At 37.7% G+C, this 24,249-nt stretch overlaps 1 protein-coding gene across 1 annotated transcript in view; it reads right to left on the reverse strand.

Annotated features, from left to right (window-relative positions):
* Positions 1 to 24,249, reverse strand: part of lrpprc (leucine-rich pentatricopeptide repeat containing) — a 136,898-nt gene that overhangs the window by 33,122 nt on the left and 79,527 nt on the right. Inside the window, exons 24-27 of the mRNA XM_072580618.1 lie at positions 12,869 to 12,993; positions 11,128 to 11,234; positions 3,907 to 3,975; positions 2,534 to 2,624 (exon numbers count right to left, since the gene is read on the reverse strand). Of these exons, the coding sequence (XP_072436719.1) occupies positions 2,534 to 2,624; positions 3,907 to 3,975; positions 11,128 to 11,234; positions 12,869 to 12,993 (392 nt within the window). The remainder of the gene's footprint in view (positions 1 to 2,533; positions 2,625 to 3,906; positions 3,976 to 11,127; positions 11,235 to 12,868; positions 12,994 to 24,249) is intronic.

Consider the following 24,249-nt stretch of genomic DNA (forward strand, 5'->3'; position numbering starts at 1 on the left):
ACTGATGATACCTAAAGGATAAAGTAGCAATATAGCCTTTTGTTCAAAGACTCCATCCAAAAGCAAATCTATTTTCAATAGTTCAACTATATAGTCCATGCCCGAAACCTGTAGCTTCTGGGTCAGAGGCTAGACATTATCTACAAACCACAGGACCTCCACAGTCTCAACATAAATAGTCATCTCAAACAGTTATGCACATTGGGGTTGTTCAAGTTAAAATACACAAGGTTCGCAATAAAAATACCTCAAATATGGAATTCAGCAAAATGTAGTCCAACAAGTCGAAGGCAAAGGACCTGCGCGACAGATTTCTTGCAATGACTATCACCCTCTGTTTCCTGCCACTCAGCCAATTCAAAAGCCAACTAGCCAAATCTCCTTGGATCCCATGCGCTTTTACCTTTGCTATCAGTCTCCCATGCGGGACCTTATCAAAAGCCTTGCTGAAGTCCAAGGAGACAACATCGGTTATGTTGCTCTCATCTACAACCTGCCTACTCATTCGAAAAATTTCATTAAGTTGGTCAGAAATGACCTTCCACTAATAAAATATGCTGACTGTTTTTAATTAATCCCTGCCTCTACAAGTGCAGATTAATTCTGCCCTTCAGAATTGCTTCCTGTTGTTTTGCCAACACTGAAGTTAGACTGTCTGGCCTGTAGTTTCTGGTTTCTTGTGAAGGGAACGTTTTTCTTTGGGTACTTTAGTGGCAGCACAGAGGACTTCTACAGTTAAAGTTATTTGCAGGTTAAATGCAACAAACAGAATATCCCTGACACTAATGTTTCATCTGTCAGTCTTCTGTGACATTGCCAACTGCCCTCTCTCCTCCCTCTGTACTGTAGTGTCAAATTTCATTAGTGCTACCTCTTGTTCTATCCTCCCCTGCTTTTGCACATCCTGTGACCTTCAGTTTTCTCTCTTCAAACTGTCTCACTTTCTCTGGCCTCATTCCCAATTCTTCCATCCATGAATCAAAATTTTATTTTTTCCCCTTGCTCTCTGGTATAGTTTCTAACCCATGCTAATCCTGCTCTAACTTTCCCCAAATGCTTTTATTATTAAACATTTTTGTTTTCCCATATAGATTCCTAACCCCCGTAAGCCCCTGCAGCCTTCTATTTGCTTAACTACCTTTAGTCTCTCATTAACTCCACTTCCTTGTAGCTTCACGCTTTCACCCATACTCCAATCCCCTTGCAGCCCCTCATCCTCCTTGCTAACTCCTAGTTCTCTTGCAAGCTCCAACTTGTCCTTCACCCCCTGAAAGCCTCCACTTGCCTCCAAATCCCTTGCACCACATCATTTTCACTCTTTCACCAACCCCATTGCAGCCTTTTCCTTCCACCCCCACGTCCTTCTCAGCTTCCCTCTCAACCTTCTTATTCTCCAACTTCCCTCACAGCTACTTCCTTCCCATCACCTTTCACAATATTATTTGTGCTCCCAGCAACCACTTCCTTTGCATTTTTCTTGCAATCTGGTTCCTAGTCTCTAACACATGGACATCGGCTCTAAGCTGTGACTCAAGACTTCACATCTGAACCCTAGCTCCCAAAAGATCATCCCCAGCAACTCTCACTTTCAACCCTTACTATCTAACTGTTGGAATCAAACAGAACGAGCTTGTGATTGCAGAAGCTGCTCTTCATATACTATTCATGATGGGCAGTTTTCCTCCAATTGATTGCCCAGGTGAGTTAATCTTATAGGGCCTTTTAAGGATTTGAGGGGTCAAATTCACCCACTGACCCCATGTAAACTGGGCATCGAAACGAAGAATTGATGCAACAGATTTGTTCAACTTAAATTCACAATCACTAGCACTGTTACACAGAAGGAAACAAATTGCATACAAAGGAAATAGCAGAATCTCTCATGCACAGACTAACATAAACTACAACCATAATGCACTTTGGATAGAAAAATACAAATCAGCTTCAGAAACTGTTTTTAAAGGATTCATTCTCACCAATCACCCAACAGATAATACAGCATGCAAATTCCAGCTATGCAACAATAATTGCAATGTCCACTGGTTGTAAGAGACATACACATCCTTGGAATAAACTGATCAATTGGAAGAACCAGCACAATGACAACAATCTTTTTAAAAAATCAATTCTAATTCACAGTCGACGATGTGAAAAGGAAATGTTTTATCAAAAATGTAAACTGACTTTAGAATTAAATACATTACTGACTACCAGGTTACTAAAAGATCAGTAGCAATCGTGTGCCAATTAACTTCTTCTGCCCTGCCCATTTCACCCAAGGGATTTATACTGGGATGAACCAACTGTCAGTTGTCAAAAAAATGCATTATAATTACACATTTTTGCTCATTCTAATGCTGGAGAGCTTTAATGCTGTAGTGTCAGTATTACATATCCTGAAAAATTAGCATCATTTCAGAATACAATTAATTTGTGTAGTGCTAGAAGACTTAGAAATACTGTACTTCATGCACATATACATAAAAATCTTCACTGGTCTTTAAGATTAATAACAAATTAAAACGTTACTCACTGAAAAACCTCAAAAGATAATAGTACATTTGATCCCGGTCACATTCAAATAGCTTCTGGGTCACTTCCACCATGTTCTCAAGTGCTTCAACCTGAAGCGAATTAAGGAAATATTTCAGAATTCAAAGATCTAAAGTAAACAAATTTTGTTAATACTGAAAGACTTCCACACGGTCTAATGATAATGGGTCTTATAAAAAGGAATTGCAAGTTTTGTTTTAATTATTGAAATGACTCACTTGGATTGGCAACGTACTACAGATAACCAAGCTTTCTCCTTCTCCTGACTTGTTTTTCTGTAAGATGACACTGAACAGCAGAAGGAAAGTGCCGTTCTTCCATCAAGCCTGATTTACCATTTGAAAAGATCATTGCTCATCCAATGTTGGTCTCAACCGCACTTTCCTGCCTGTCCCCTATAATCCTCATCTCTGACTCAAGGATCCAGCCTCAACTACTCTGCCATGGCCCTTGGAAGAAATTATTCCTCATCTCAATCTTAAATTGTAGGCAGCTTATTTTCAAACTGCATTCCTTAGTTCTCGATTCCTGGTTAACAAAAAACAAACACTCTCCACACGTTTATCCTTTCAATCCCCTTTAAAATCTTACATATTACAAGGTCAACTCTTTTTTTAAGCTCCAATGAGGATATGCCTTATTATAACCTTTCCTCAGAACACTACACTCTCCATCCCAGAAATCAGATTAGTGAACCCTCTCTGAATTGCTTCACATGCAGTTAAGGAGACCAATACTTAACAGAATACTCAAGGTGCAGTCTCACCAATGCCTTTTGGTTTAGCAGCAAGGCTTCCCTTTTTTACTTCATCCCCCTTGCAATAAAGGTAAATTCAATTTGCCTTCCTCATTACTTGCTTTTACTGTATATTAATATTTTGTTAACACGGCCTGGATACTCATTTCTCTGTACCTCAACCTCCACAATCTCTCTCCATTTAAATTATATTTTGCATTCCTATTCTTATTGGAAAAGTGATCATATTTTGCCACAACATACTCCATCTGTCACTTAACCCATCCATACTTCTTTGCAAACTCTTTCTAGCCTTCTCAACTCCTTTTTCTGCTTATCTTTGTATTACCGACAAATTTGGTTACAATATAGTGTGTGCTTTCATCCAAATCAATAACATATATCACAAATTGTTGAAGGCCCAGCACTGGCCCCCAGCATTCTACAAGTCACAGTCTGTAAACCTGAAAATGAACCATTTATCCCAACTCTTTGTTTCTAGTTAACTGAGCAATCCCCGATCCAATTAACTGTAGCAACCCCAGCATGATGAGCCATCATCTTGTACAATAAACCATGAACTTAATAATCTTGCTTTTCTAACTGAAATCACCTACCTGATTTGTGGCTGTGCATTTATCTGCAAACCACTGAAGCCTTCCTGGACGGGCTCGCAAGCCAGGAGTCTGACAGAAAGACAAAATATTCAAAAGAGAAAAATGGATAGGATAATAAAACATATGTGGGCAAAAATTCATCCATTTCTTTGGATGACTTTGTTATGGCACAGGCATAAATTGATCACATTTTTATTTTTGGAAAAACTGAAGGAAATTTTTGATATCAGTAATTATTATTAAACAGCACTTCGTTAAATTAATCATTTGAAAAATGACTACATTAATTGCAACTAGGTTTTTGTGACATAAAACAGCATTAATAATTAGATGCTGTTATGCCTGTTCCACAAAACATTTGTGATATATAGTATTTATATTCAAGACTCTTAATACAACTACGTTAATTCAAGTTTTTATAGGAAGAATTTAACATCAATTTTTCATGAAATCACTCCATGAGATTTAAAGGAAATTCTATTGTGTAATTAATATCTAACAATGTTAATGAAATAGCTTCCTCAAATCTATTTTACATGACAATTATAACCAGAGTGATCATCTGAGCTTCCAAATTCTTTACATTTTTTAAGGATTTAAATAAATAGATGAAACAAGTTATTTTGATTTTCTAAAAATTAAATCAGTTTGGTAATACACTCCAAGTTCTCAACAATTTCATGCTTTCTACAATGAGGTAGATGGAGCAGATGTGTTTTCATGCTAACTTTACCATATAAAGTAGATTTGCATGAAAACTATAGCATGAAATTAAATATTAAACACCATTGAATCCTGAAAATTAAACAAAAGAGTCTGACTGTGGGTACTGAACAAATAATACATTTGATTACAACTTTCAATATCTTCACTTACCCAAATGACATGGATGTCAACAATACACAAATCCACAACATACAAGTATTAAATCTCCTGTGTTTAGACATGATTGATGTGCCTGTCATTTCAAAGTCAGCTAAGCAATAAATGCGGATATCCTTCAGTTTCATTTGATATTGAGAACAGTTTTCACTTACACTAAGACTCAATCCTCAAAAGAACATCTAGGTCAGCTTAACTAAATCTCCTAACCTCATCGATGTTCTATATTTACAGCTTATTGCTCAAGTATTTTACTAGCCTAGGAACTTTATAAACTCCAGAATAATGGCAATGATAGAAAATATTCATTCCATTTAAATTAAACTTCCTGTGGCAAAAGTCGAACATCTCTCAGCTTTTTTTACATGATTGGAATAACATATCCTCAACTAATTTGGGCATTTTGAGATAATTTTGCCATTATACCCACTTCATCTACTCATAATCTCTTCCAAAATTGAGTAGGAATTCAAAACAAAACATGAATAAGCTCCATTGAGAAAAATAACTGTCATGTTGTCTAAACTAACACCAAATTGGAATATTTTCCCAGGTCCTCGGTACGTGATCTCTTAGCTTCCAAAATCAAGTGCAACTCTTTACAGAAGTGTAAGATGATTGCACGGCTATGCTGCAAATCCTCATTTTCATTCTTGTATTGCAGATTAAATTAATAACTGACATGGATTTGAATGTAAAGCCAAAAGGAAATGATGCATGCTTCTAAACTGCTGTCTATAACATATCAAAAGCAATTTTACTGGAAATCAGCTGATGCACTCTTTCAAAAAAAAACTTGCGCAAACTCTTTATGTATAACAAGTGGTGGAACCAAGCTAACTGTAGTCAGATTAGGGTTTTAGTCCCAGCCTAAGACTGATTGATTTTTGTTGGAGAACTATTCCATCCCAAATAAACATGCTCCATCACGTCTGCATTTTTAAGCAAATGGCATACCATTCCCATCTAAAGACATTCCATACTGAAAACAGCCTTGTTGTCAATGTCAGTCTTTGCTGACAGTAGGTGTCCAAAGTGTGGTAAACGTGAAGCATATTGTCCAAGACTACACCACAAATTTTGATAACCAGGGCTAGTGCAGTGTGACTGGGGCAGGGTGGTTGAGCACCTTTGTCTTACAAATGTTGAGTGTGAGACCCATGCTCTCATATCTCAGTGATGATAGCTTGGATCTCAGCAATGATAGCTTGGATCTCAGCCTCCAAGTGCACTGGAGGTTCCCATTTACTTAGTTTATTAATTCCATTCATGCAGAGAACTTGAACAGAAGGAGCTGAAGCATTGCAGCAATAAGATATGAAAAATCTCAAGAAGAACATCAATATGACGGAAGAGCCAGGTCTGTGGTGAATCCCTTTCTTAAGAAGTTTTGAGATCATGAAGTGGGGGGGGTGGGGGGGAATACTGACAAGTTTTTGAATACTGGCATGATTATGAAGAAGGATGCTCCATAATATCTCTGTTGATAGGGAGCTTTGTGAATCAAAGACAGCCATGTGCAAGTACAGGTGCTTTCCTTGCACTTCTCTTATAGTTGCCATGAGGTGAAGATAATGTGCCCACAGTGCAACTCTGGAAGGAAATCTTCACTAACAGGGAAAAGACAATTTAGGAGAATTCTTGGGATAACTTTTGCTGTGGTTTACATGGCCTACTTTTCTCTTTCTGGATAAGGAAATTTGTCATGTAATCCAACTAATATGCTTCTCAAATCATATTTCAGTGCTGTGGCAGGGATTCTGTTTACTCCTGATGCTTGGCTGATCTTTAGCTGTTGAATAGTACTTTTTTTAAACTTGATGCAGGGTTGAGGTTTGCTGAGGCAGCAGGTATGGCATTGCTGTGGGACAGAGTTGAGAACACTCACTTTGAAGACAGTCTTTGTTAAGGACAACTTCCATGACGCCTTTCAGCTCTTGATGACGACATCGCTGTTCTGACCAGCAGTGAAGTATAGCCTTGGTTGCACAGACAAAAAAATAGTTTTGACTGTGCTAAGAAACCCCACATATTGTGGCTAACTGCTTGATCTCCGGCACTTCCACTAACTGCCATCTGTTCTTGAGGTCGTGTGATTTTTAGGCTGTAGAGCTATTCTATAATTCGCATATTGGGTTGCCGTCATATATCAAGCCTTAAATGGTTTATATTGTATCTCCAATGATTTTCTATCACTCCAAAATTGATTTAATCTGTATTTGAGTAAACTCACATGGGCTGCTTTCACAAATCCTGACCCAGGATACATAGCTGCTCAATTAGGTGCTAATTCTGTACTATTCTTATATTGCTCATAAAAATGAAGTTTTTTTTGTCTAAATGATTTTCAAATTATTTTACAAACTTTTTTTTTTCAAAAATGGAAAACAGTGGTAATTTCAAAATATTTCCAATAGCCTTTATTAAAATAGTACTGTGTCCATCCCATATGCTTGTTATTCATGTTTATGGGACTGATTAGGGATAGTCAACATGGCTTTGTGCGTGGGACATCATGTCTCACAAACTTGATTTGAGTTTTTTTGAAGTAGTAACAAAGACGATTGATGAGGGCAGAGTGGTAGACATGATCTACATGGACTTTAGTGAGGCGTTCGACAGGTTCTTTATGGGAAATTGGTCAGCAAGATTAGATCTCACAGAATACAGGGAGAACTTGCCATTTGGATACAGAACTGGCTCAAAAGTAGAAGACACAGGGTGGTGGTGGAGAGTTGTTTTTCAGACCGGAGGCCTGAGACCAGTGGAGTGCCACAAGGATCAGTGCTGGGTCCACTACTTTTTCTCATTTATATAATTGATTTGGATGTGAACGTAAGAGTATTGTTAGTAAATTTGCAGATTACACCAAAATTGGAGGTGTAATGGTCAGTGAACAAGGTTATCTCAGATTACAACAGGATCTTGATCAGATGGGCCAATGGGCAGAGAAGTGGCAGATGGAGTTTAATTTAGATAAATGCGAGGTGCTGCATTTTGGGAAAGCAACTCCTAGCAGGACTTATACACTTAATGGTAAGGTCCTGGGCAGTGTTGCTGAACAAAGAGACCTTGCAGTGCAGGTTCATAGCTCCTTGAAAGTTGAGTCGCAAGTAGATAGGATAGTGAAGGCGGCATTCCTTTATTCATGTGAGTATTGAGTACAAGAGTTGGGAGGTCAAGTTGCGGCTGTACAGGACATTGGTTAGGCCACCATTGGAATACTGTGTGCAATTCTAGTCTCCTTCCTATCAGAAAGATGTTGTGAAACTTGAAAGGCTTCAGAAAAGATTTACAAGCATGTTGCCAGGGTTGGAGAATTTGAGCTATAGGGAGAGGCTGAACAGGCTGGGGCTGTTTTCCCTGGAGCATCAGAGGCTGAGGGATGATCTTTACAAAATTATGGAGCATGGATAGAATAAATAGACAAAGTATTTTCCCTGGGGTGGGGAAGTCCAGAACTACAGGGTATAGATTCAGGGTGAGAGGGGAAAGATATAAAAGAGACCTAACGTTTTCATGCAGAGGGTGGTACGCGTATGGAATGAGCTGCCAGGAAGTGATGGAGGCTAGTACAATTGCAACATTTAAAAGGAATTTGGATGGGTATATGAATAGAAAGGGTTTGGAGGGATATGGGGCAGATGCTGGCAGGTGGGACTGGATTGGGTTGGGATATCTGGTCTGTGTGGAGGGGTTGAAATGAAGGGTCTGCTTCAGTGCTGTACATCTTTATGACGATAATTGCAGCGTTTTGTTCATCTTATTTGAGAATGGATGTAATGGCATTGGCGATATTACACAGGAGGTTCACTACATCCACAAAGGAGGGGTTTTGTCTAATTGAGAAGAGATCTAATTGAGGTACACAAAATGCTTAAGATGTTTGACAAAGTAGAAGAAGAAAGGGTGTTTCCTCTCGTAGGGCAACCTAGAATGAGACAGCATAGCAGATTTAAAACAGAAATAGAGAGAAATTACTTCGCTCAAAGGATTGTGAATCTGTGGAATTCACTACCCTGGATTGCAACAGAAGCTGAAGATTGACAGATTTGTGATTAGTTGCAGGTTGAAGGGTTATGGGCAGCAGGCGGGAAAGTGGAGACGAGGCCATGTTGTAGTCAGCCATGGTCGAGCCCACACCATGTTAAGTACAATGAGTAGAATCGCCCACACATTCTTCATGTTGTCAATTAAGCTCATTTTCTGGTGAATACATTACTGAAATATCATAATACAATCTTTCCTCTTCACATTCTAATTGCCCAACGTACACTTCCAGCAACTTCTATTTTTTAAAATAGTTCATTCTCTCCTGCTCACTTTAACTCCCAGCTTCTTTGTTTAACAAATCAACGGTATGGTACAGAGACATTGTCCACAAAGAACCTCCATCCATTAACGAAACAGGAGTAGTTATATATAACTTGAGGGTAATCACTCTGTAAGAATAGTGTAATGTGAAGAGGTGGTTCCATGAACTATCACAGTTGTATGAGAATTGAATCTATGCTGCTGGCTTTATTTTGAGTCATTCCAGTCATATAGCTGACTGTCCTCTCTGATCCCCTGTGCGCATGTGTTTGTTCAACCAGCAACCTTTAAGAACAAGGAGGTAGCTTCCAAGTATGACTCTCGGTTTAGTTTAAAGACTAACATTAAATATTCTAATCTTTCAAGTATAAATCCATGCAGAAAATTCCTGAGAAAAAAATTCTAAAACGCTGGCATATCATTCAGAACAATAAAGGTAAAAGATCAGCAAAAGCACAAACTTGGCTTGCAATAATGACTCTGATCCTATTGCTTTATGGCTGGTCATCTTGCCAACTGCAATCATTCAGTAGAATATATCTTGGCTATTTACACAGACTTTTAAAGAAATACAAATGGTCAGCTAGAAAAAACAAGTGCGGTGTTTGGAAGCTACAAACAACATGTATCACATCAGAAGAGATGAGTAGTCAAAAGGATCCTTTAATGCCATCTCTAAACAAACAAGTGACAATATGGAAAAGTACTTCATGTTGTAATATGCTCTCAGGTCATCGTGTCAAGTTTCTCCTATCACCATTCACACAAGAGTTTATTTCCATATTAGATGGCTTAATATATTCGCTGCAGCTAAAGTTCAAATTTGGCAGGCCAAAACCTATAATCATTAGACTAAAGTGGTCCAAACTGAGGTATTTCAAAACAAGGGACTCAACTGCACTGACACAAAGATCTAATTTTTTGACGCATTATGGAACACAGCCTTAAGTTAGAGCTGCTCCATTTCAGAGTGAAATTAAACTTTATTTGTTTCAAGAACAACTCTCTTTCAGATGCTGGGTGAACTCAAGTTTTCAAGATTGAGATCAATAGATTTTAGTCAGGTAAAGATTTAAAAGGAGTATGTAACAACATTGAGTAACTGGAATTGTTTCAGTTCACACAACCTAATGGAATGGTGAAACAAGCTCGAGGAATTAAATACACTACTCCTATTCTCACTCTTCATAACAAGTCTTACGGCAAGATCAGAATACATTCTTTGAAAATAGAAAAGACATTATATGTATTAAGATAAAAATTAAAATTCACTTTTTTAAAAAAATGGCTCCAACAAGAGTACCAAGGTCTTATTAGATCAACATATCTCCTGATGTCAGTACTCCAAAAAAATGTAAACGCTGGACAAACAGATAGTTTTACTCCAACTTATCCCTTTATATTACTAGGAAAGATTTTAATCAAGACCAGATACAGTATGCAAAATGTAGTTGCGTGATCAGTCACCTTTGGCTGAGCATAAGCTGCTTAAGGAATTACAGGAAGGAAAAGTTGAATTTAATATGATGCTGCAGCAGACTGGCTGATTATTTGCTCTCAGACATGTCCTATAGTAAATCTGACCAGATTCACCCTCTGTCTGCTGCAAATTAAATTCCGCTGCTTTTAAGCACAACAAAAGAATTGATCAGTAAAGGGGATTAAGAACTTTATACACTCGGGACTTGCAGTTTAATTTAATTGTTCTACAATCACAATTTTAATATGCAACCATAATATTTGGCACAAATGGAACAATTTAATCAAGCCAAGCTAGAACAACATTTTAATTTGAATAACATCTAACAAAAACAATAGCTATAATTCTTATTGCAGCATTATGCAGACATCAAAAGAAGAAATTCTATACTTATCACATTAATAAGGTTAACATTATTCAATTTGTAGACTAAATTGCATCAGTCAGAATTAGACTAATACTCATCTTAGGTTCAGAATATTAATTGATGCTCATTGTTCAAACTAAAATGGCTATGTGAACAGCATAATAGGATGAAGTCTCACCTCGATAATTTTTCTGGCCTCTTTGTATTTCCCACTCTGAAGAAAAGCGAAAAAAAGGTCATACAGCATTGTCATTTCACCTCGCTCCTGGTTTACAAAATCCATAGCTGCAAGCACAAGAGAAAATTTTAAAGCGATGTAATTCAACAATCATCAAAACTGAAGTTAAATCTTAATTTCTTTTCATTCCAAGAAATGTTAGCAAAAAAAAAATTCTATGCACTGTACATTCCACAAGGTTCTACCCATCACTTTGGCTTCTCAGTGGCAAAAAGTTAATTTAACACATCTTTTGTCCAGTCACAATGCAGATTTTAGTTTGAGGAAAGTGGGAAGGTTCTTTCGAGAAGGAAGTTACAGGAAATGAAAATGCGTTTCGTCCGAACAAGCCTCTTCATTTTTGATCCGTCTTCGCTACCTCTGCAGTATCACATTTAATTATTACTGAATCCATTTGGACAAATTAGCTTAGTAGCTTTCCTTGGTTACATATTCCATGTCAATAAAACATAAGCAGCACAGAAATAGAAAGACACCAAAAACCTCTTAGCTGCCCCCCAAAAATTAATACCTCTACCAACTGGGTTTTGCACATCTCATTTAGCCCCTGGTTTTTAAACTTTGGAACAATTCATCCAGATTAATTCTCAACTTCTATTATTATGCAAACTATTAGTATACTATCAGCTCAGGTTCTCCTCCTTTCCAAAACAAGCTCAATGTGCTCAGCCATTCACTACAAATAAACCCACTGGTTTTAATATATTGCAATTTCTTTTGAATATCCCCATAACTACTAAATAATGCAAATATATAGAATTGAAGGTTTTCACCCAAAATGTGAATCTGTGCTTTTTGCAACATAACAGCCACTGCATCACTGAGTAATTTTGAATGTAAATACTTGGAAGTTCACACAAGATATGCTAAGACTTACACACAAATATTTTCTTTGTTTTACTACTGGTCACTTCACTTAATTAATCAATTTCAATTAATTAGTATTTCATTTCATAACATTTTTCTTAGTTCCTATGGGAGACTTCACTTCATAAGGTAAAAACTGTCCACAAAATAGACCAAGAAAAGAGACACTAATTTATGCCTCACACCAATTTAGGGCAAAACATTCTGCTGCCACAGAAATTTGAGGTGCTATTCTAATACCAACTGAAGAAGCAACACATAGGTAAAACAAACTGAAATAGAGCAGAAATCAAATTTGAAGAAATAACATTCAATGCAAAAACAATCTGATCTAGTGCATCAGTTACATAGCAGCAAAAAAGCCTCAGTATTCTCCTTGAAGGTCAGTGCCAACATTCAAATAATCAAATATAAAACAAAAATAGAAAACGTTGAAAAGGAGTTTAAGGGGTAAAAGCACTTAACATTCAGAATAATTTTTTACACCAATTTTTATGCAACTGCCTGTAAATTAATTTTATATCTACCAATCAAGCAGCTGAAAATGCAGCATATGAAGCTTTATGGTATTCATGAATCGATAAATAATCACCAGTGAAGTCAAGTTCAGAACTAACACAGCAAACTCAAATGAAAATTAATCCATAAAAAGCCGTAATTTTTATGTAGGGAATATTCTACAGATTTGCTTTTAAAGGGCACACAATAATTAGGATGCTGTGATTCAAATTCAGTTGGAGTGAGAGGGAAGGGAGCCTGGTAATAACACAAAACAAAATCAGTTGGCTTTCACAGTATCTCCAGTATCAGCCACCTTTCTGTAAGAGATCAGTGTCCCCCTGATCGACCAACTTGCACAGAACATCATGAAGCCTCGGCATCTGGCCATATTTCTTTTGACAATCAATTATTGCATTTAGGGCAGCAGGTAGATTCCCCCTGAAAAAGAAAACAAAAAGCCTCATTAATATATTTGAGCATTAAAAGCAACACAGGCAGTCCCTGGGTTGTGAATCCAAGACCATTCCCATGAGTCGATTTATACACAAGTTGGAAATGGCATTCTCCTAAGTACAAGGAAATGTTCACACATTGGATCTTTAAAATTAATAACACTCCATATCGGATCACATTCACAAATACAAGCATTCATAAGTCAGAAATTTGTAAATTGGGAATCCTCTGTATTCTAAATTATATTTGGTCTGAGGAGACAACGTTTTGCTCAAGAAATTCACACACTAAGTAATACCTTATAAAGAACAGTTACAGTAATCAGAATGTTAAATGTGTCGCTATTAAACGACTCAACTCAGAAGCATTACATTTCTTTCTTAGTGACAGCAACAAGTCCAAGTTTTCTCATGGTGATATCCCTGTTTTGGTATCAAATGCAGAATAAATAAATAATGCTTCCTGCAGAACAGAAACCAATCTGACTACTTCCATTAAAACTGAAGGGACAGTGGAGGATTGAATACTAGCAAATTACACGAGAAAACGCTTGGCACACAATAAATCCTGTTCAGAAACAGTGCAGCTTATTACAGTTTCATGAGGCAAAGAGCTTATTTTTAATTCCACTTATACCTGGTAATGGAATGCTCAGAAAAACTGTCTTTGAATAAAGCTGACGATTAACGTTTTCTAAACTAGAAAGGAAAGAGGGATAGTGACATCAATTCTGTGATTGGGTGACAAAAAATGCAAGAGGAACAATGACATTATCAACATTGAAGAGGCTCCCACCTTCAATGAATCATCCAACTGCGAAGTATTCTTCCCATGATCATAAACTTGACAAAAGCAATAAAATTAGACAATAACTATTCACTCCCAAAAATTAAGAAAGGTCAGAAAGAAACAATTCTGAGGACAAGGCATAAGGTGCACGCTGCCAACCAAGTAGTAGACAGGGCGTCAGTTGGGTCTGTAGAGGAAGCAGAAGGCCCAGAGTCAACAGGATTTCAATTAAACATACTGTCAGTACGGGATCATTTCTGGGTCCTTCCCAAACTAGAGAGGAAAACAGTAAAAATGGAATTGGATACAGGCACAGTGGTATTGATGATTTCCAAATCAGTTTATACAGAGATGTTGAGGGCACTACTGTTGAAGCCTGCCAAAATTACACTCTGGACATGCACTGAGCAAGTGGCACCACTGAAGGGCTATGTATTGGTGAAAGTACAGTTAAGGGACCAGTGTGCAGAAATGCCACTTCACATAGTAAAACACAGATACCCTGCATTATTGTCAGCTCCAGGGACTTTGTGATAGCCTCCATCTTCTTGGGTGCCTCATGTAGTTCCTCGCCATCATTGCATGGTCCAAAAATATTCTATGGAGCATTTAAAAAAAAACTCATTTCTCTTTTCACTTGTAGGCTGTGCTTCTGCAAATATTTTAGGGTTTCTTCTAAATTTTTCAAATGCTCCTCTCTAAAGGATCCAGCAATCAAAATGTCATCCAAATGACACTGGAATCCTGGCAATCCACTTACTATTTGATCCATGGTTTTCAGAAACACAGCTGACATAATAGCTAAAGGAAATTGCTTGTCGCAGAAAAGTCCCACATGCCACTATTAGCGGCAGTTGAGACTCTTCGTGACCCCAATCTGTAAGTAGGCCTGCAACAGATCCATCTATCAGAGTTTCTTTCCCCATACCACTCCAGTGCATATGTCTTTTATGAGTGGTATTCTATGAATCAAGACTGAGGAGAATTACACTCAAGTCGAAAAAGGAGGAATGAGCATCGTGCTCGGTGTCAAAAGTTCACCCATTTCCTTTAGGGCAGGCACTTCAGGCAACTGACCATATATAATCCTCCAACCCTCAATCTTTGGCCAACACACAGGAAACACCATCAATGGTGGTAGTACACGTACAGAGATGGGCACTGGCTCTGTCAGCCTACTCACACGAGATCAAAACGGTCAGGCAGAGAAGCACATGTCAATTCAGATGCCCTGTCAAGGCTGCCACTACCAGGCAATATATTATGTACTTTTCCCAGGATGACAAGGTGCTGGTGTCCCAGTTTTGAGCCTTCATCTGGAGTGTGGACCAGTCCTGGAAACCACTCCGAATTGTATCCCTACCTCTACAGAAGGTAGGAGTTTTCTGTGTTTAATGTGGGAATGACAAGGAACGTCAAGGTCAAGGCTACTCCAAAGAGGAGAGACCGTGCTGACCCAGAATTATACATCTGAGAAAAAATGGAGCCCAACAGTGATGGTGGCTCAAACAGGACCATTATCATATGTAGTGCAGACGAGGGATGAACTGGTCTAGAGGAGACATGCAGACCAGTTGGTGGTCACACCTCATAAATGGAGTAAGTCCTCAGAATACCAAGCATGTGCAGATGGGACTAGTGGTGTTGACCAAGTCAGGGTCAGTCATGCCCAGGGAGGTGACAATAGCAGTATCACAAACCAACCACAGCAGGAAGGAATGTACTTGCAGAACAACAGAGAGTTTCTGGAAGCCCGGGAGACTACACTGGAAAAAGTTCCTGAAACAAGGAAACTGTTTTCTAGGAATCATCAACCTCCTGAGAGACTGATCATGTTAATGTAAACTAGAAGGGTCATTTACTTTTTCCACATCTTTTTGTATATATTCCTAATAATGTATGTTAGCTACAATGCTAGTATAACACTTATAATTTTTGTGTACATTTATTGATGAGAGTTTTAAAATAAAGGTGAGGCGTGTCACGTATGTGTCCCTTTGAGAAAGCTGGTCAGGTGACCTGAAAGGGCAGACCTTGGATCAAGTCCAGAACCAGTTGTGGAGGTATGAACCTCCCTTCATTGTGTTCCTATTCAGATTTACTATTTGTCTACCCCTACCTGGTATACAACTCCTGGTTCTAAAAAAAGCACCAAAATAATAATGACAACCTGCATTAAGATAGAAGTTTACATAGAAGGCACTCAGTGCTTCACATATTAATATCAATATCATACTATTAAAGAGCAGAGGTGAGGCATAAACATTGGGTATTATAAAGTTTCAGTGAGAGGAGCTGAAGAGTGATGGACTTTAGAAGGGAGCTTTATCAAGGGTATTGATAGCTCTGCCATCAAACTTGAGGCACTATGTACAAAACACGCAAAACAAGATCCTGTAACATACACCAAAAGGAGGAGCAAAAATAGTTGAAGTGAGGCCAGAAAAAAATTTGAGAACAAGCAGTTTACGTTCCCATGCTTTAGATTCCCAGCCAGGCAAAGCAATGACTCAGTAACAACTCTGTCAAGCCCTTCAGAATCTTGTATGCTTCAGTTGGATCACCTCTCATTCTTCTGAACTCCAGACAGCATAGCAACTCACCATAGGACAACTTTGTCAAGCCACCAACCAATTGGCACTACAATCATTGTATTGAGTCCCAAGTCAAATTACGTACTTCCTTAGATGTAGCAATCAAACTGCACAAAGTATTCTCCAAGAGATCTGACAAAGCTATGGAAGCCTGGGACAAAGTTTATTTGCACTTGGCTCGCAGTTCCCTTGTGATAAAAGCAACATTCCATTTGCCTTCCTAATTGCCTGCTGGACCCAGCATGGACCTAAGCTATATATATAAAATGAACCACAGTCTCTAAGTTTCAGATCCTTTAAAATATATTCTGCTTTTTGTTTGTCGTATAAAATTGAATAACACCATGATTTTCCATCTGCTATCTTGCTGTTGACTCAACCTGACCTACCTGCATTTCGTTGCAGCCTTTATATCCTCATAGCTTGCACTGCCATCTAGCTTTGTATCAGCAGCAAAGTTGGATACATTCATTTAAGCAAAACTTCAACTCCAAAATGCCCCATTTTTCTAGTCACTGTTTCCTGCTTGTTTATTCATTCACTAAACAAGTTAATATATTACTCTGAACTCAGTGAGTTCTTAAATGCATATTAATTTTCTTTGATACCTTAACAAATGCCTTTTACATATCCAAGCACACTACATCTACTGGTTCCTTTATCATCATTTTAGATTAGTTTTTTTTTAAGATTATTCCCTACATGATTAGATTCCCTATACTGTGGAAACAGGGCCTTTGGCCCAACAAGTCCACACCAACCTTCTGAACAGTAACCACTCAGACACATTTCTCTACATTTATCCCTGACTAATACCTAACACTATGGGCAATTTAGCATGGGCAATTTACCTGACCTGCACATCTTTTGGAATGTGGGGAGGAAACCCACACAGACACTGGGAGAATGCGCAAATTCCACACACAGTCGTCAGAGGCTGGAATCAAACCAGAGTCCCTGGTGCTGTGAGGCAGCAGTGCTAACCACTGAGCCACTGTGCTGCCCTGTTAGTTAAGTAGTGATGGCTAATCAGCTTGTAGTCCCCTGCTTTCCCTTTCCTCCTTCCATTAATTAATGGTGTTACATTTGTTAATTTACAATTTGCTGGAACCATTGTACAATCTGGAGTGTTTGGAAAATATGACCAGTACACCCATTAAATCTGCAGCCCCTTATTTTGTTTTAGAAAGAGTCCAAGGATATAGGGCAACATGTACTGGTAATTTATTGGCGACTACTCCTTTGGACTTTTCCTATTATCTCTGCTTTACTGATATTAATAACTTTATCTTCCTTATTCTCATCAGCCCCCTGGTTACCCTCAATTTGTTGTCTCCTGAGCACAAAAACACAATGTTTAGAACATAAGAAATAGGAACAAGATAGACCATGAACTTAGAAATCAGGGAAACAACCTCTGAGTTTATGCAAAAGTTAAAAACAAGGTTTCAGTCTTTCTAATGCAGAATTGGAGAAAACAATGGTGTAATCATGACATCAGTTCAGGAGACTGTGTGTCAACATTGCCATGAATATCTACTTTATGGTTCAGGTGCTTCAGAATATAAACTTTAAGTCCTATAACTAAAACAGCAGTTAAAAATGGGATAAGTGCTGCTGAAGCACCTGGAAGTCAAGTGCAGTTCAAAAGTTGGGATCATGTTACTTAAAAAGTTAATAATTAATACGGTAATTAAAATACTGAATTTTATTATCAGAACGCGAAAAGCAAATGAAGGATTGGAAGGTCTACCATGTTTATTTAACAAAATCAACATGGAAGAGACAGAGTTGCAAAAGCAGCAGTTAGACTTACTTAGCTAAAGGTTTGCTATCTGGAAAGTTTGCAGGAATGGTAATGCAGAGAAAGTCAGACCTGAATTAGTTTTAAAACATCCAGCGAACCCTAAAGTTATGTTAAGGGCATCTTGGAGCATGCTACATCATCATGGAGATGAATTTTGATTTTGAAGGTTTGCTCGTTTCTATATTTCTGGGGTTGTGTGTTGGGAGAGATCAGGTGTAGGTCAGAGTTGGGAGAGTGCTGAAACACAAATAGTGGCTCCAGCCTCCAAATGTTTCTGCTGACAGACAAGGGGCAGTTACAGTTCAGAAGTCATCCCAGAATGTGGTGGCTCATGCTGTGGAGCAAAGTTAGAACTAAGCAGCAGCACTGGGAGACATTCATAGTTTTACTGCAGTTGAAAATGGAGGCCAAAAAAAACCCAAAATGCAGCATAATCTTGACACAAGCGAAAAAGACTGGAGCTTAAAGAATTTTAACAGTAGCTTGGTAAAAATGGCTGTTTGATAAAAGCTGAAATGATGGTTATAATTAGATGTTTGGAAACAGAGTCTTCGGAAGAGAGATTAAACTACCAAAGTATAAGCAATCATTGAGGCAACTTGAGTCGGACAGGCTGTGAGGGAGTTCCAAGCATAGGTCTTTGAAAATGAAGAATAGGAATCTCTTTGAAGGGAAACAAAGTTTTAATGTGACTTCATGACCAACAGCATCACCAACATATGGGTGGGATCTGGCTTGATGGCACTGGCAATTTAAAGTGTAGTTTTTTGGGGTGTTCAACCAGGATTTGCCCATTTACTGATATCTGTTTCATGTTAATCTTAAATGTTAAACTATCCCCACATCTAGTCCTGAAGAAGGGTTATACCCGAAACACTGACTTCTCCACCTCTTGATGCTGGCTGGCTTGCTGTGTTCTTCCAGCTTCCTGTTTGTCTACCAACAATATAAAGCAGCCTTTACACAGTTCAAAAAATGTTCTTCTTACAAAGGGGGAAGGCACCTGCCCATTTTGCACTAATTCTGACAGAAGAGAGGAGAAAGATTTGCACCCTATTAGGATCTGGCTAACTGATATCTTCCTGGTGGCTGGAAGGCTTTCTCTGTGTATTAGGATTCACATTGAAGACCCACTTACTAAGAGTCATCATCAGCCAATCAGAGGTACGTATCTTTCACACTCAGCAGAGATGGAGGCAGTGGTCACATTCCACAACCTTGGCCTCAGAGGAAGGAGTTTGGGGCATCCTGGGGAAATACAGGGCAGGTGTAAGAAGCAACAGAGAAGAGCACCAAGTTGCAAAATCCCAAACTAAATTCTGTCCAAGCCAATAGTCACCAGACAAGTAACCCAGAGTTCCTTTTGGTTTGGGATCATGGTAAAAATCATCTGGCTCACTAATGTTCTTTCGGTTAAGAAATCAGCTGTTGTTTGCTGGTCTGACCGAGATGTGTCTCCAGACCCACAACAAATGGTTGACTCTTAACTGCCCAGCAAACAACAACCACAATTTTAAAAATAGCAATTTAATGTCTTCATTTCTGCAAATACTAAAGTCATTGCACCCTTATTTACAATGCTGGAGCTTCAGGAAGCATTCAGGACGTAATTACCACTTACTTTTTAATCTATCTCTAGTTTTATTAGCAATCCTTTTTTTTGCAACCTGACAACTCAAATGACAAAAATGCAAATGTCGAAGTATGCATTCACAGAACCAAATTCCAAATTGGCAGTTTTATTATTTTACTTTTCCTGGTGGGCAAAATGACATTAGTATGTAGTTGACTTGTAAAGAGAATGCTACACCGAGGCAATGCTTTTAATTCCTGCCTCAAATCAAGGATGCAGGAATTATAAATGTAGTGTGCCATTAGGTGTTTGCATTTGGTAGCCTGTACATATCTCTTTTTGTGACCACATACCTGGAGTTAATTTGTTATTTCACTGTAAGCGACATAACGATAAAAATTTGCAAAAGAAAATGTTCATCCTTTCATTATTAATAATGAACCAAAGTCTTCCTTCCCCTATGATCAGAATTGTCTTACCCTCTTGGCTGGAGAAGAATATGCAGTGATAATTAAAAAAATAAAACTACTGCCTCAGTAACATTTTTAAAAAAAACAGGCTACACTGTCATTAAGCATTTGTTCAGGCAACCTATTAAACATTGCAAAATAAAAAAAGTCTCAATTCCAAAAATGAAATAACTAAATTGGATCATTACAATCTAAACACAGTGCTATTCTTCCATATAAACGGGGCTTCACATGATAGATATGTACCTTATACCCTTCCCAAGCCATGTTTACAGTACAGTGAGTGGAACCCTACTGAGACATTCAAATTTTTGTCACTCTGTATGAAGACAAAATTATAGGTTAATTTTTTATCTGTGAATAGATGTGCAACTAAATAAAAGCAACAGACTAGACAAACAATAGAGCACTGCCGTGAAAAGCTTACAGCTGCTATTCAACAGCTTAGTCTCCATTTGCTTGGTGGTGAAGAAGTTTACAATGGAAAAGCAAGAGACAGTTCACTTTTATATAAGAAAACATTGTGGACTGTTGATTTTAATTGCCATGTAGTGTGGTAACGTTATGTTAAAAGCTTCAGTTAAGTGGCAATTCATGACAGGCTTACTGATTGAAAAGCTTGTCTTTTGAAGCTGAAAACCTCAGAGAAAGGAGCAAAATAAAAATGGGTTGGGAGGCAGGGTGGAAAGAAAAAGACTGGAGGCAAAAAAAGACACTTGTGTAACAAATCCCAATCGGCAAATCTAAACCAGATGTTAGTGTACAGGGAAATCAATTCTACACGGTACAATCAGCTTTGCACAATCATACATTTAAAAGGACTGGCTCTTTACTGAGCTAAATGTTTCTCTGTTCATTAGACATAATGAGGAATCTTCAAGGAGACTGGTGTTGCAATTACAACTAATCCTCAAAAAATTAACTGTGTTGAAGGCTTTATAATTTCCCTAGGTACAATTTAGCTGTCACTTACTTTAAAATTTACTCAAACACGCTTTCGAAATAGCTGTAACTTCACATGTCAAGTGCTTTCCAACCAATTAAGTCTAACTGGAAGTCACTGTTAAACAACTGAATGACTAGACAAGATAGCTCATTTCCCTGCTCTTTTGTTCGGAATAATATGCTGCATTTACATTATCAGCCTCAACAGGATTTTCTGACAGGGACAGAAAAAATTGCTAACGCTGTCCATGCTAAGCACATGAAGCCTGTCATTTACCAATCATCCTTCAAAATGCAATAGCCATGAATGCAACTTAATTACAACCCAATGATCCTTGACGAAAAATCATCTTATCAGTGTCCTGTCTCCGCAAAGCAAATGAACTACTTTTGTCCTTCATCGTTGGTGATGCTAAAATCATAATGGAAAAAAAGGAGTTTGAAAAATAAGGCAAGCTACACAGAAGTCTTTACTATCCTTAGAATACAGTATAAAATAGGGTGAGAGGAAACATGCTTCAGGTAACCAACTTTTTAAAATTCTGTACTGTGACTCTTAGGATAAACATCACAAATTTTAAGCTTAAAGATCGAATGTTTTCAGTTTGAAATTCTTTGGTCTGAAAAATAGCTGTCTCTGGTCAAAATATGCAAGGTGGATAAAGACGACCAAGTCTGCAGTTATTATTGCATTTTATATCTGTCAGCCTCACTAAACATCAACAAGATATTTACAATAACACTTCGTTCTTAATCAGCTGTAACTAATAGTGATAGTTGTGTTCATTTGTGAGAAGTTGGTGTCCCTTTTAATTTTTTATCTTTGCATTTACTCTTTCCCCACCCCTCCCCCATCAAAATATTTCGTTAGCAACTACTTAAATATAAAGCCCCATTCTCAAAACAATACCTTGAATGGCACAATAATTTTACTCAGTATACCTCATAGAGCAGAGCAAGCTCAATTGTTTACATTCTGAATTGACACTTCAATCATGCTCCTTGAAGGGCTGAGATGACAAGTTTGACAATCTGAAAAGCTAATTAAGGACAGGAATGCCTGAGCTGAAGAATAGAACACCTCTGCACTTTGTATACACGAAGCATTCCTAGAACAGAGAAGTGAGCAGTAATCCTGACCATTTCCCTAATGTATCTCAAAACCCCCAATTTAGCAAAACACCTGTTTTTGACCTAGTACCATATTTATATGTTCAGTTCTTTGCCCCATCAAACTAGGATTCTCTCAACGGATACTTTATTCATTATAAAATACAACCTTAATCTTTTAATGAAATGTCAGCAAGTGTGCTTGTTGTAGAATACAAACTGGGACAGAATGTAGTTTGACTGCAGTTCAAAATGAGTTAGTTGGATGAGAAGTCTGAGCATTCTCAGATCAAAAGATTAATCAAGGTTTCTGCTGATTATTTCTATCAGGAAAGTTAAATTAAAAGGGCTGGGTTAATTATGATATCACAAGTAGTTGATAGCCTCACAACACAGTACACTCAAGCTCCCCGCTAAGAACAGCCAGTTGAATAAAATGCAACAACATCAATTGTACATCAAACTTTGGCAGCATCTTAAGACAAAGGCAAGTTGTAAAGCATACAAAACAGAATACATTCAGGGTACTTGTTGAGTTGATTACATGGAATGGTGGTTTTATTCCTGCAAGAGGTTCATCCAGAATGTGCAACTGTGCATGTAAGATTTGTCTTTCCAAGATATTTGATACTGATGATCAGTCTGTAGGCCATTCCTTTCTGCTGTCATTCCTGAAACTCATATCCAATAGGCATAAAGAGCAATTAAGACTAAGTTTAACATCTTGTGACATGGCAATAGAAATAAAAAAAAGTCTCAATTTGTCAAGCTCAGTTCACTTATGCTGATCAGCAATAGTCCTCAAAAATATTTCAAGAATGTGGCCACGAATGCACAGTTGTGCAATTTAGGAAAAAAAGGAGTGTTGATGACAACACAAGAAGAACCATCTTGAAGGAGTTTCTGAACCTGGCAGTATGCAAAGAAGTTGAATTAACGTTAGTGGATACTATCATTAATGCAGAGTGGTTCAACGATCATGTCATGTCAATTGTATATGTAAATTTGACTGTTCTGCACTGTTAGACTTGGAAATATACAAGTTGGTTTCCTGTCATGTTATCATAAGATGTCACCCTTTAAATTAACATTCAAAGAGAAACTGAATGAAAATCCAAAATATTCATTTCTAAATGTTAAGTGAAGTTTTAAAGATCAAATAATTGAATCAAATTTCACTTCAAATAAATACTTAAGTTACAACACAAGATTACATTAAATTAAATAATTATTCTTGCTTAGAACATAAAAATAGAACCAGACATTGCAAACCATAATGTTATCAGTTATTTGCACAATTGCTGCGTGTAAAGTGTCTGACCTGTCCTTTTAGCTCAAGAATAATTAAATACACATTTGAAAGATCTTTTCAAAAATCTTTCCAATGACTCGTTAAATGAATAATTGACATCAGCAAATTTAGATTAAATTTTCTACATGTGAGAATTATAAATTTTGTACAGAAATAGACCAAAAATAAAATACTGGAGCAAACTAGAGCTCACAGATCACCAGGCTGCCCCTGAATCATTCCTACATTTAATAGTACTTTCCATACAGTCATGAATAGACAGAACCTGTCAACTTTTCACAAACATATGGAGTTTGAATGTGTATGGTGGAGAGTGGAGAGAGAAGGTATTTATCATGTAGGGTGGTGGGGGGCTTGTGTGTGTGCGAAAACTTAGGAAAAAAAACCTCAAAGCATTTCAAAGACACAGAGTATTATACTGAAACCAGACAAAAATGATTCAGGCAAACTACGGTTTGATCAAAACATTTTGAATATAAGGTCTTAAAAAGAAAGTATCATGACAGGGTGCTTCAAGTTTATTAAATTTTAAAAGTGGGACCAGAACAATTTAAGTCACAGGAGGCAATGGTGCAGATGTAGAAGCAACTAGAGTCACAGTACTGAAGAATATGCATGTGTTGGAGAAGTTTCATAGACAA

This window comes from Chiloscyllium punctatum, chromosome 11 (genome assembly GCF_047496795.1).
Source record: "Chiloscyllium punctatum isolate Juve2018m chromosome 11, sChiPun1.3, whole genome shotgun sequence".
NCBI lineage: Eukaryota > Metazoa > Chordata > Chondrichthyes > Orectolobiformes > Hemiscylliidae > Chiloscyllium > Chiloscyllium punctatum.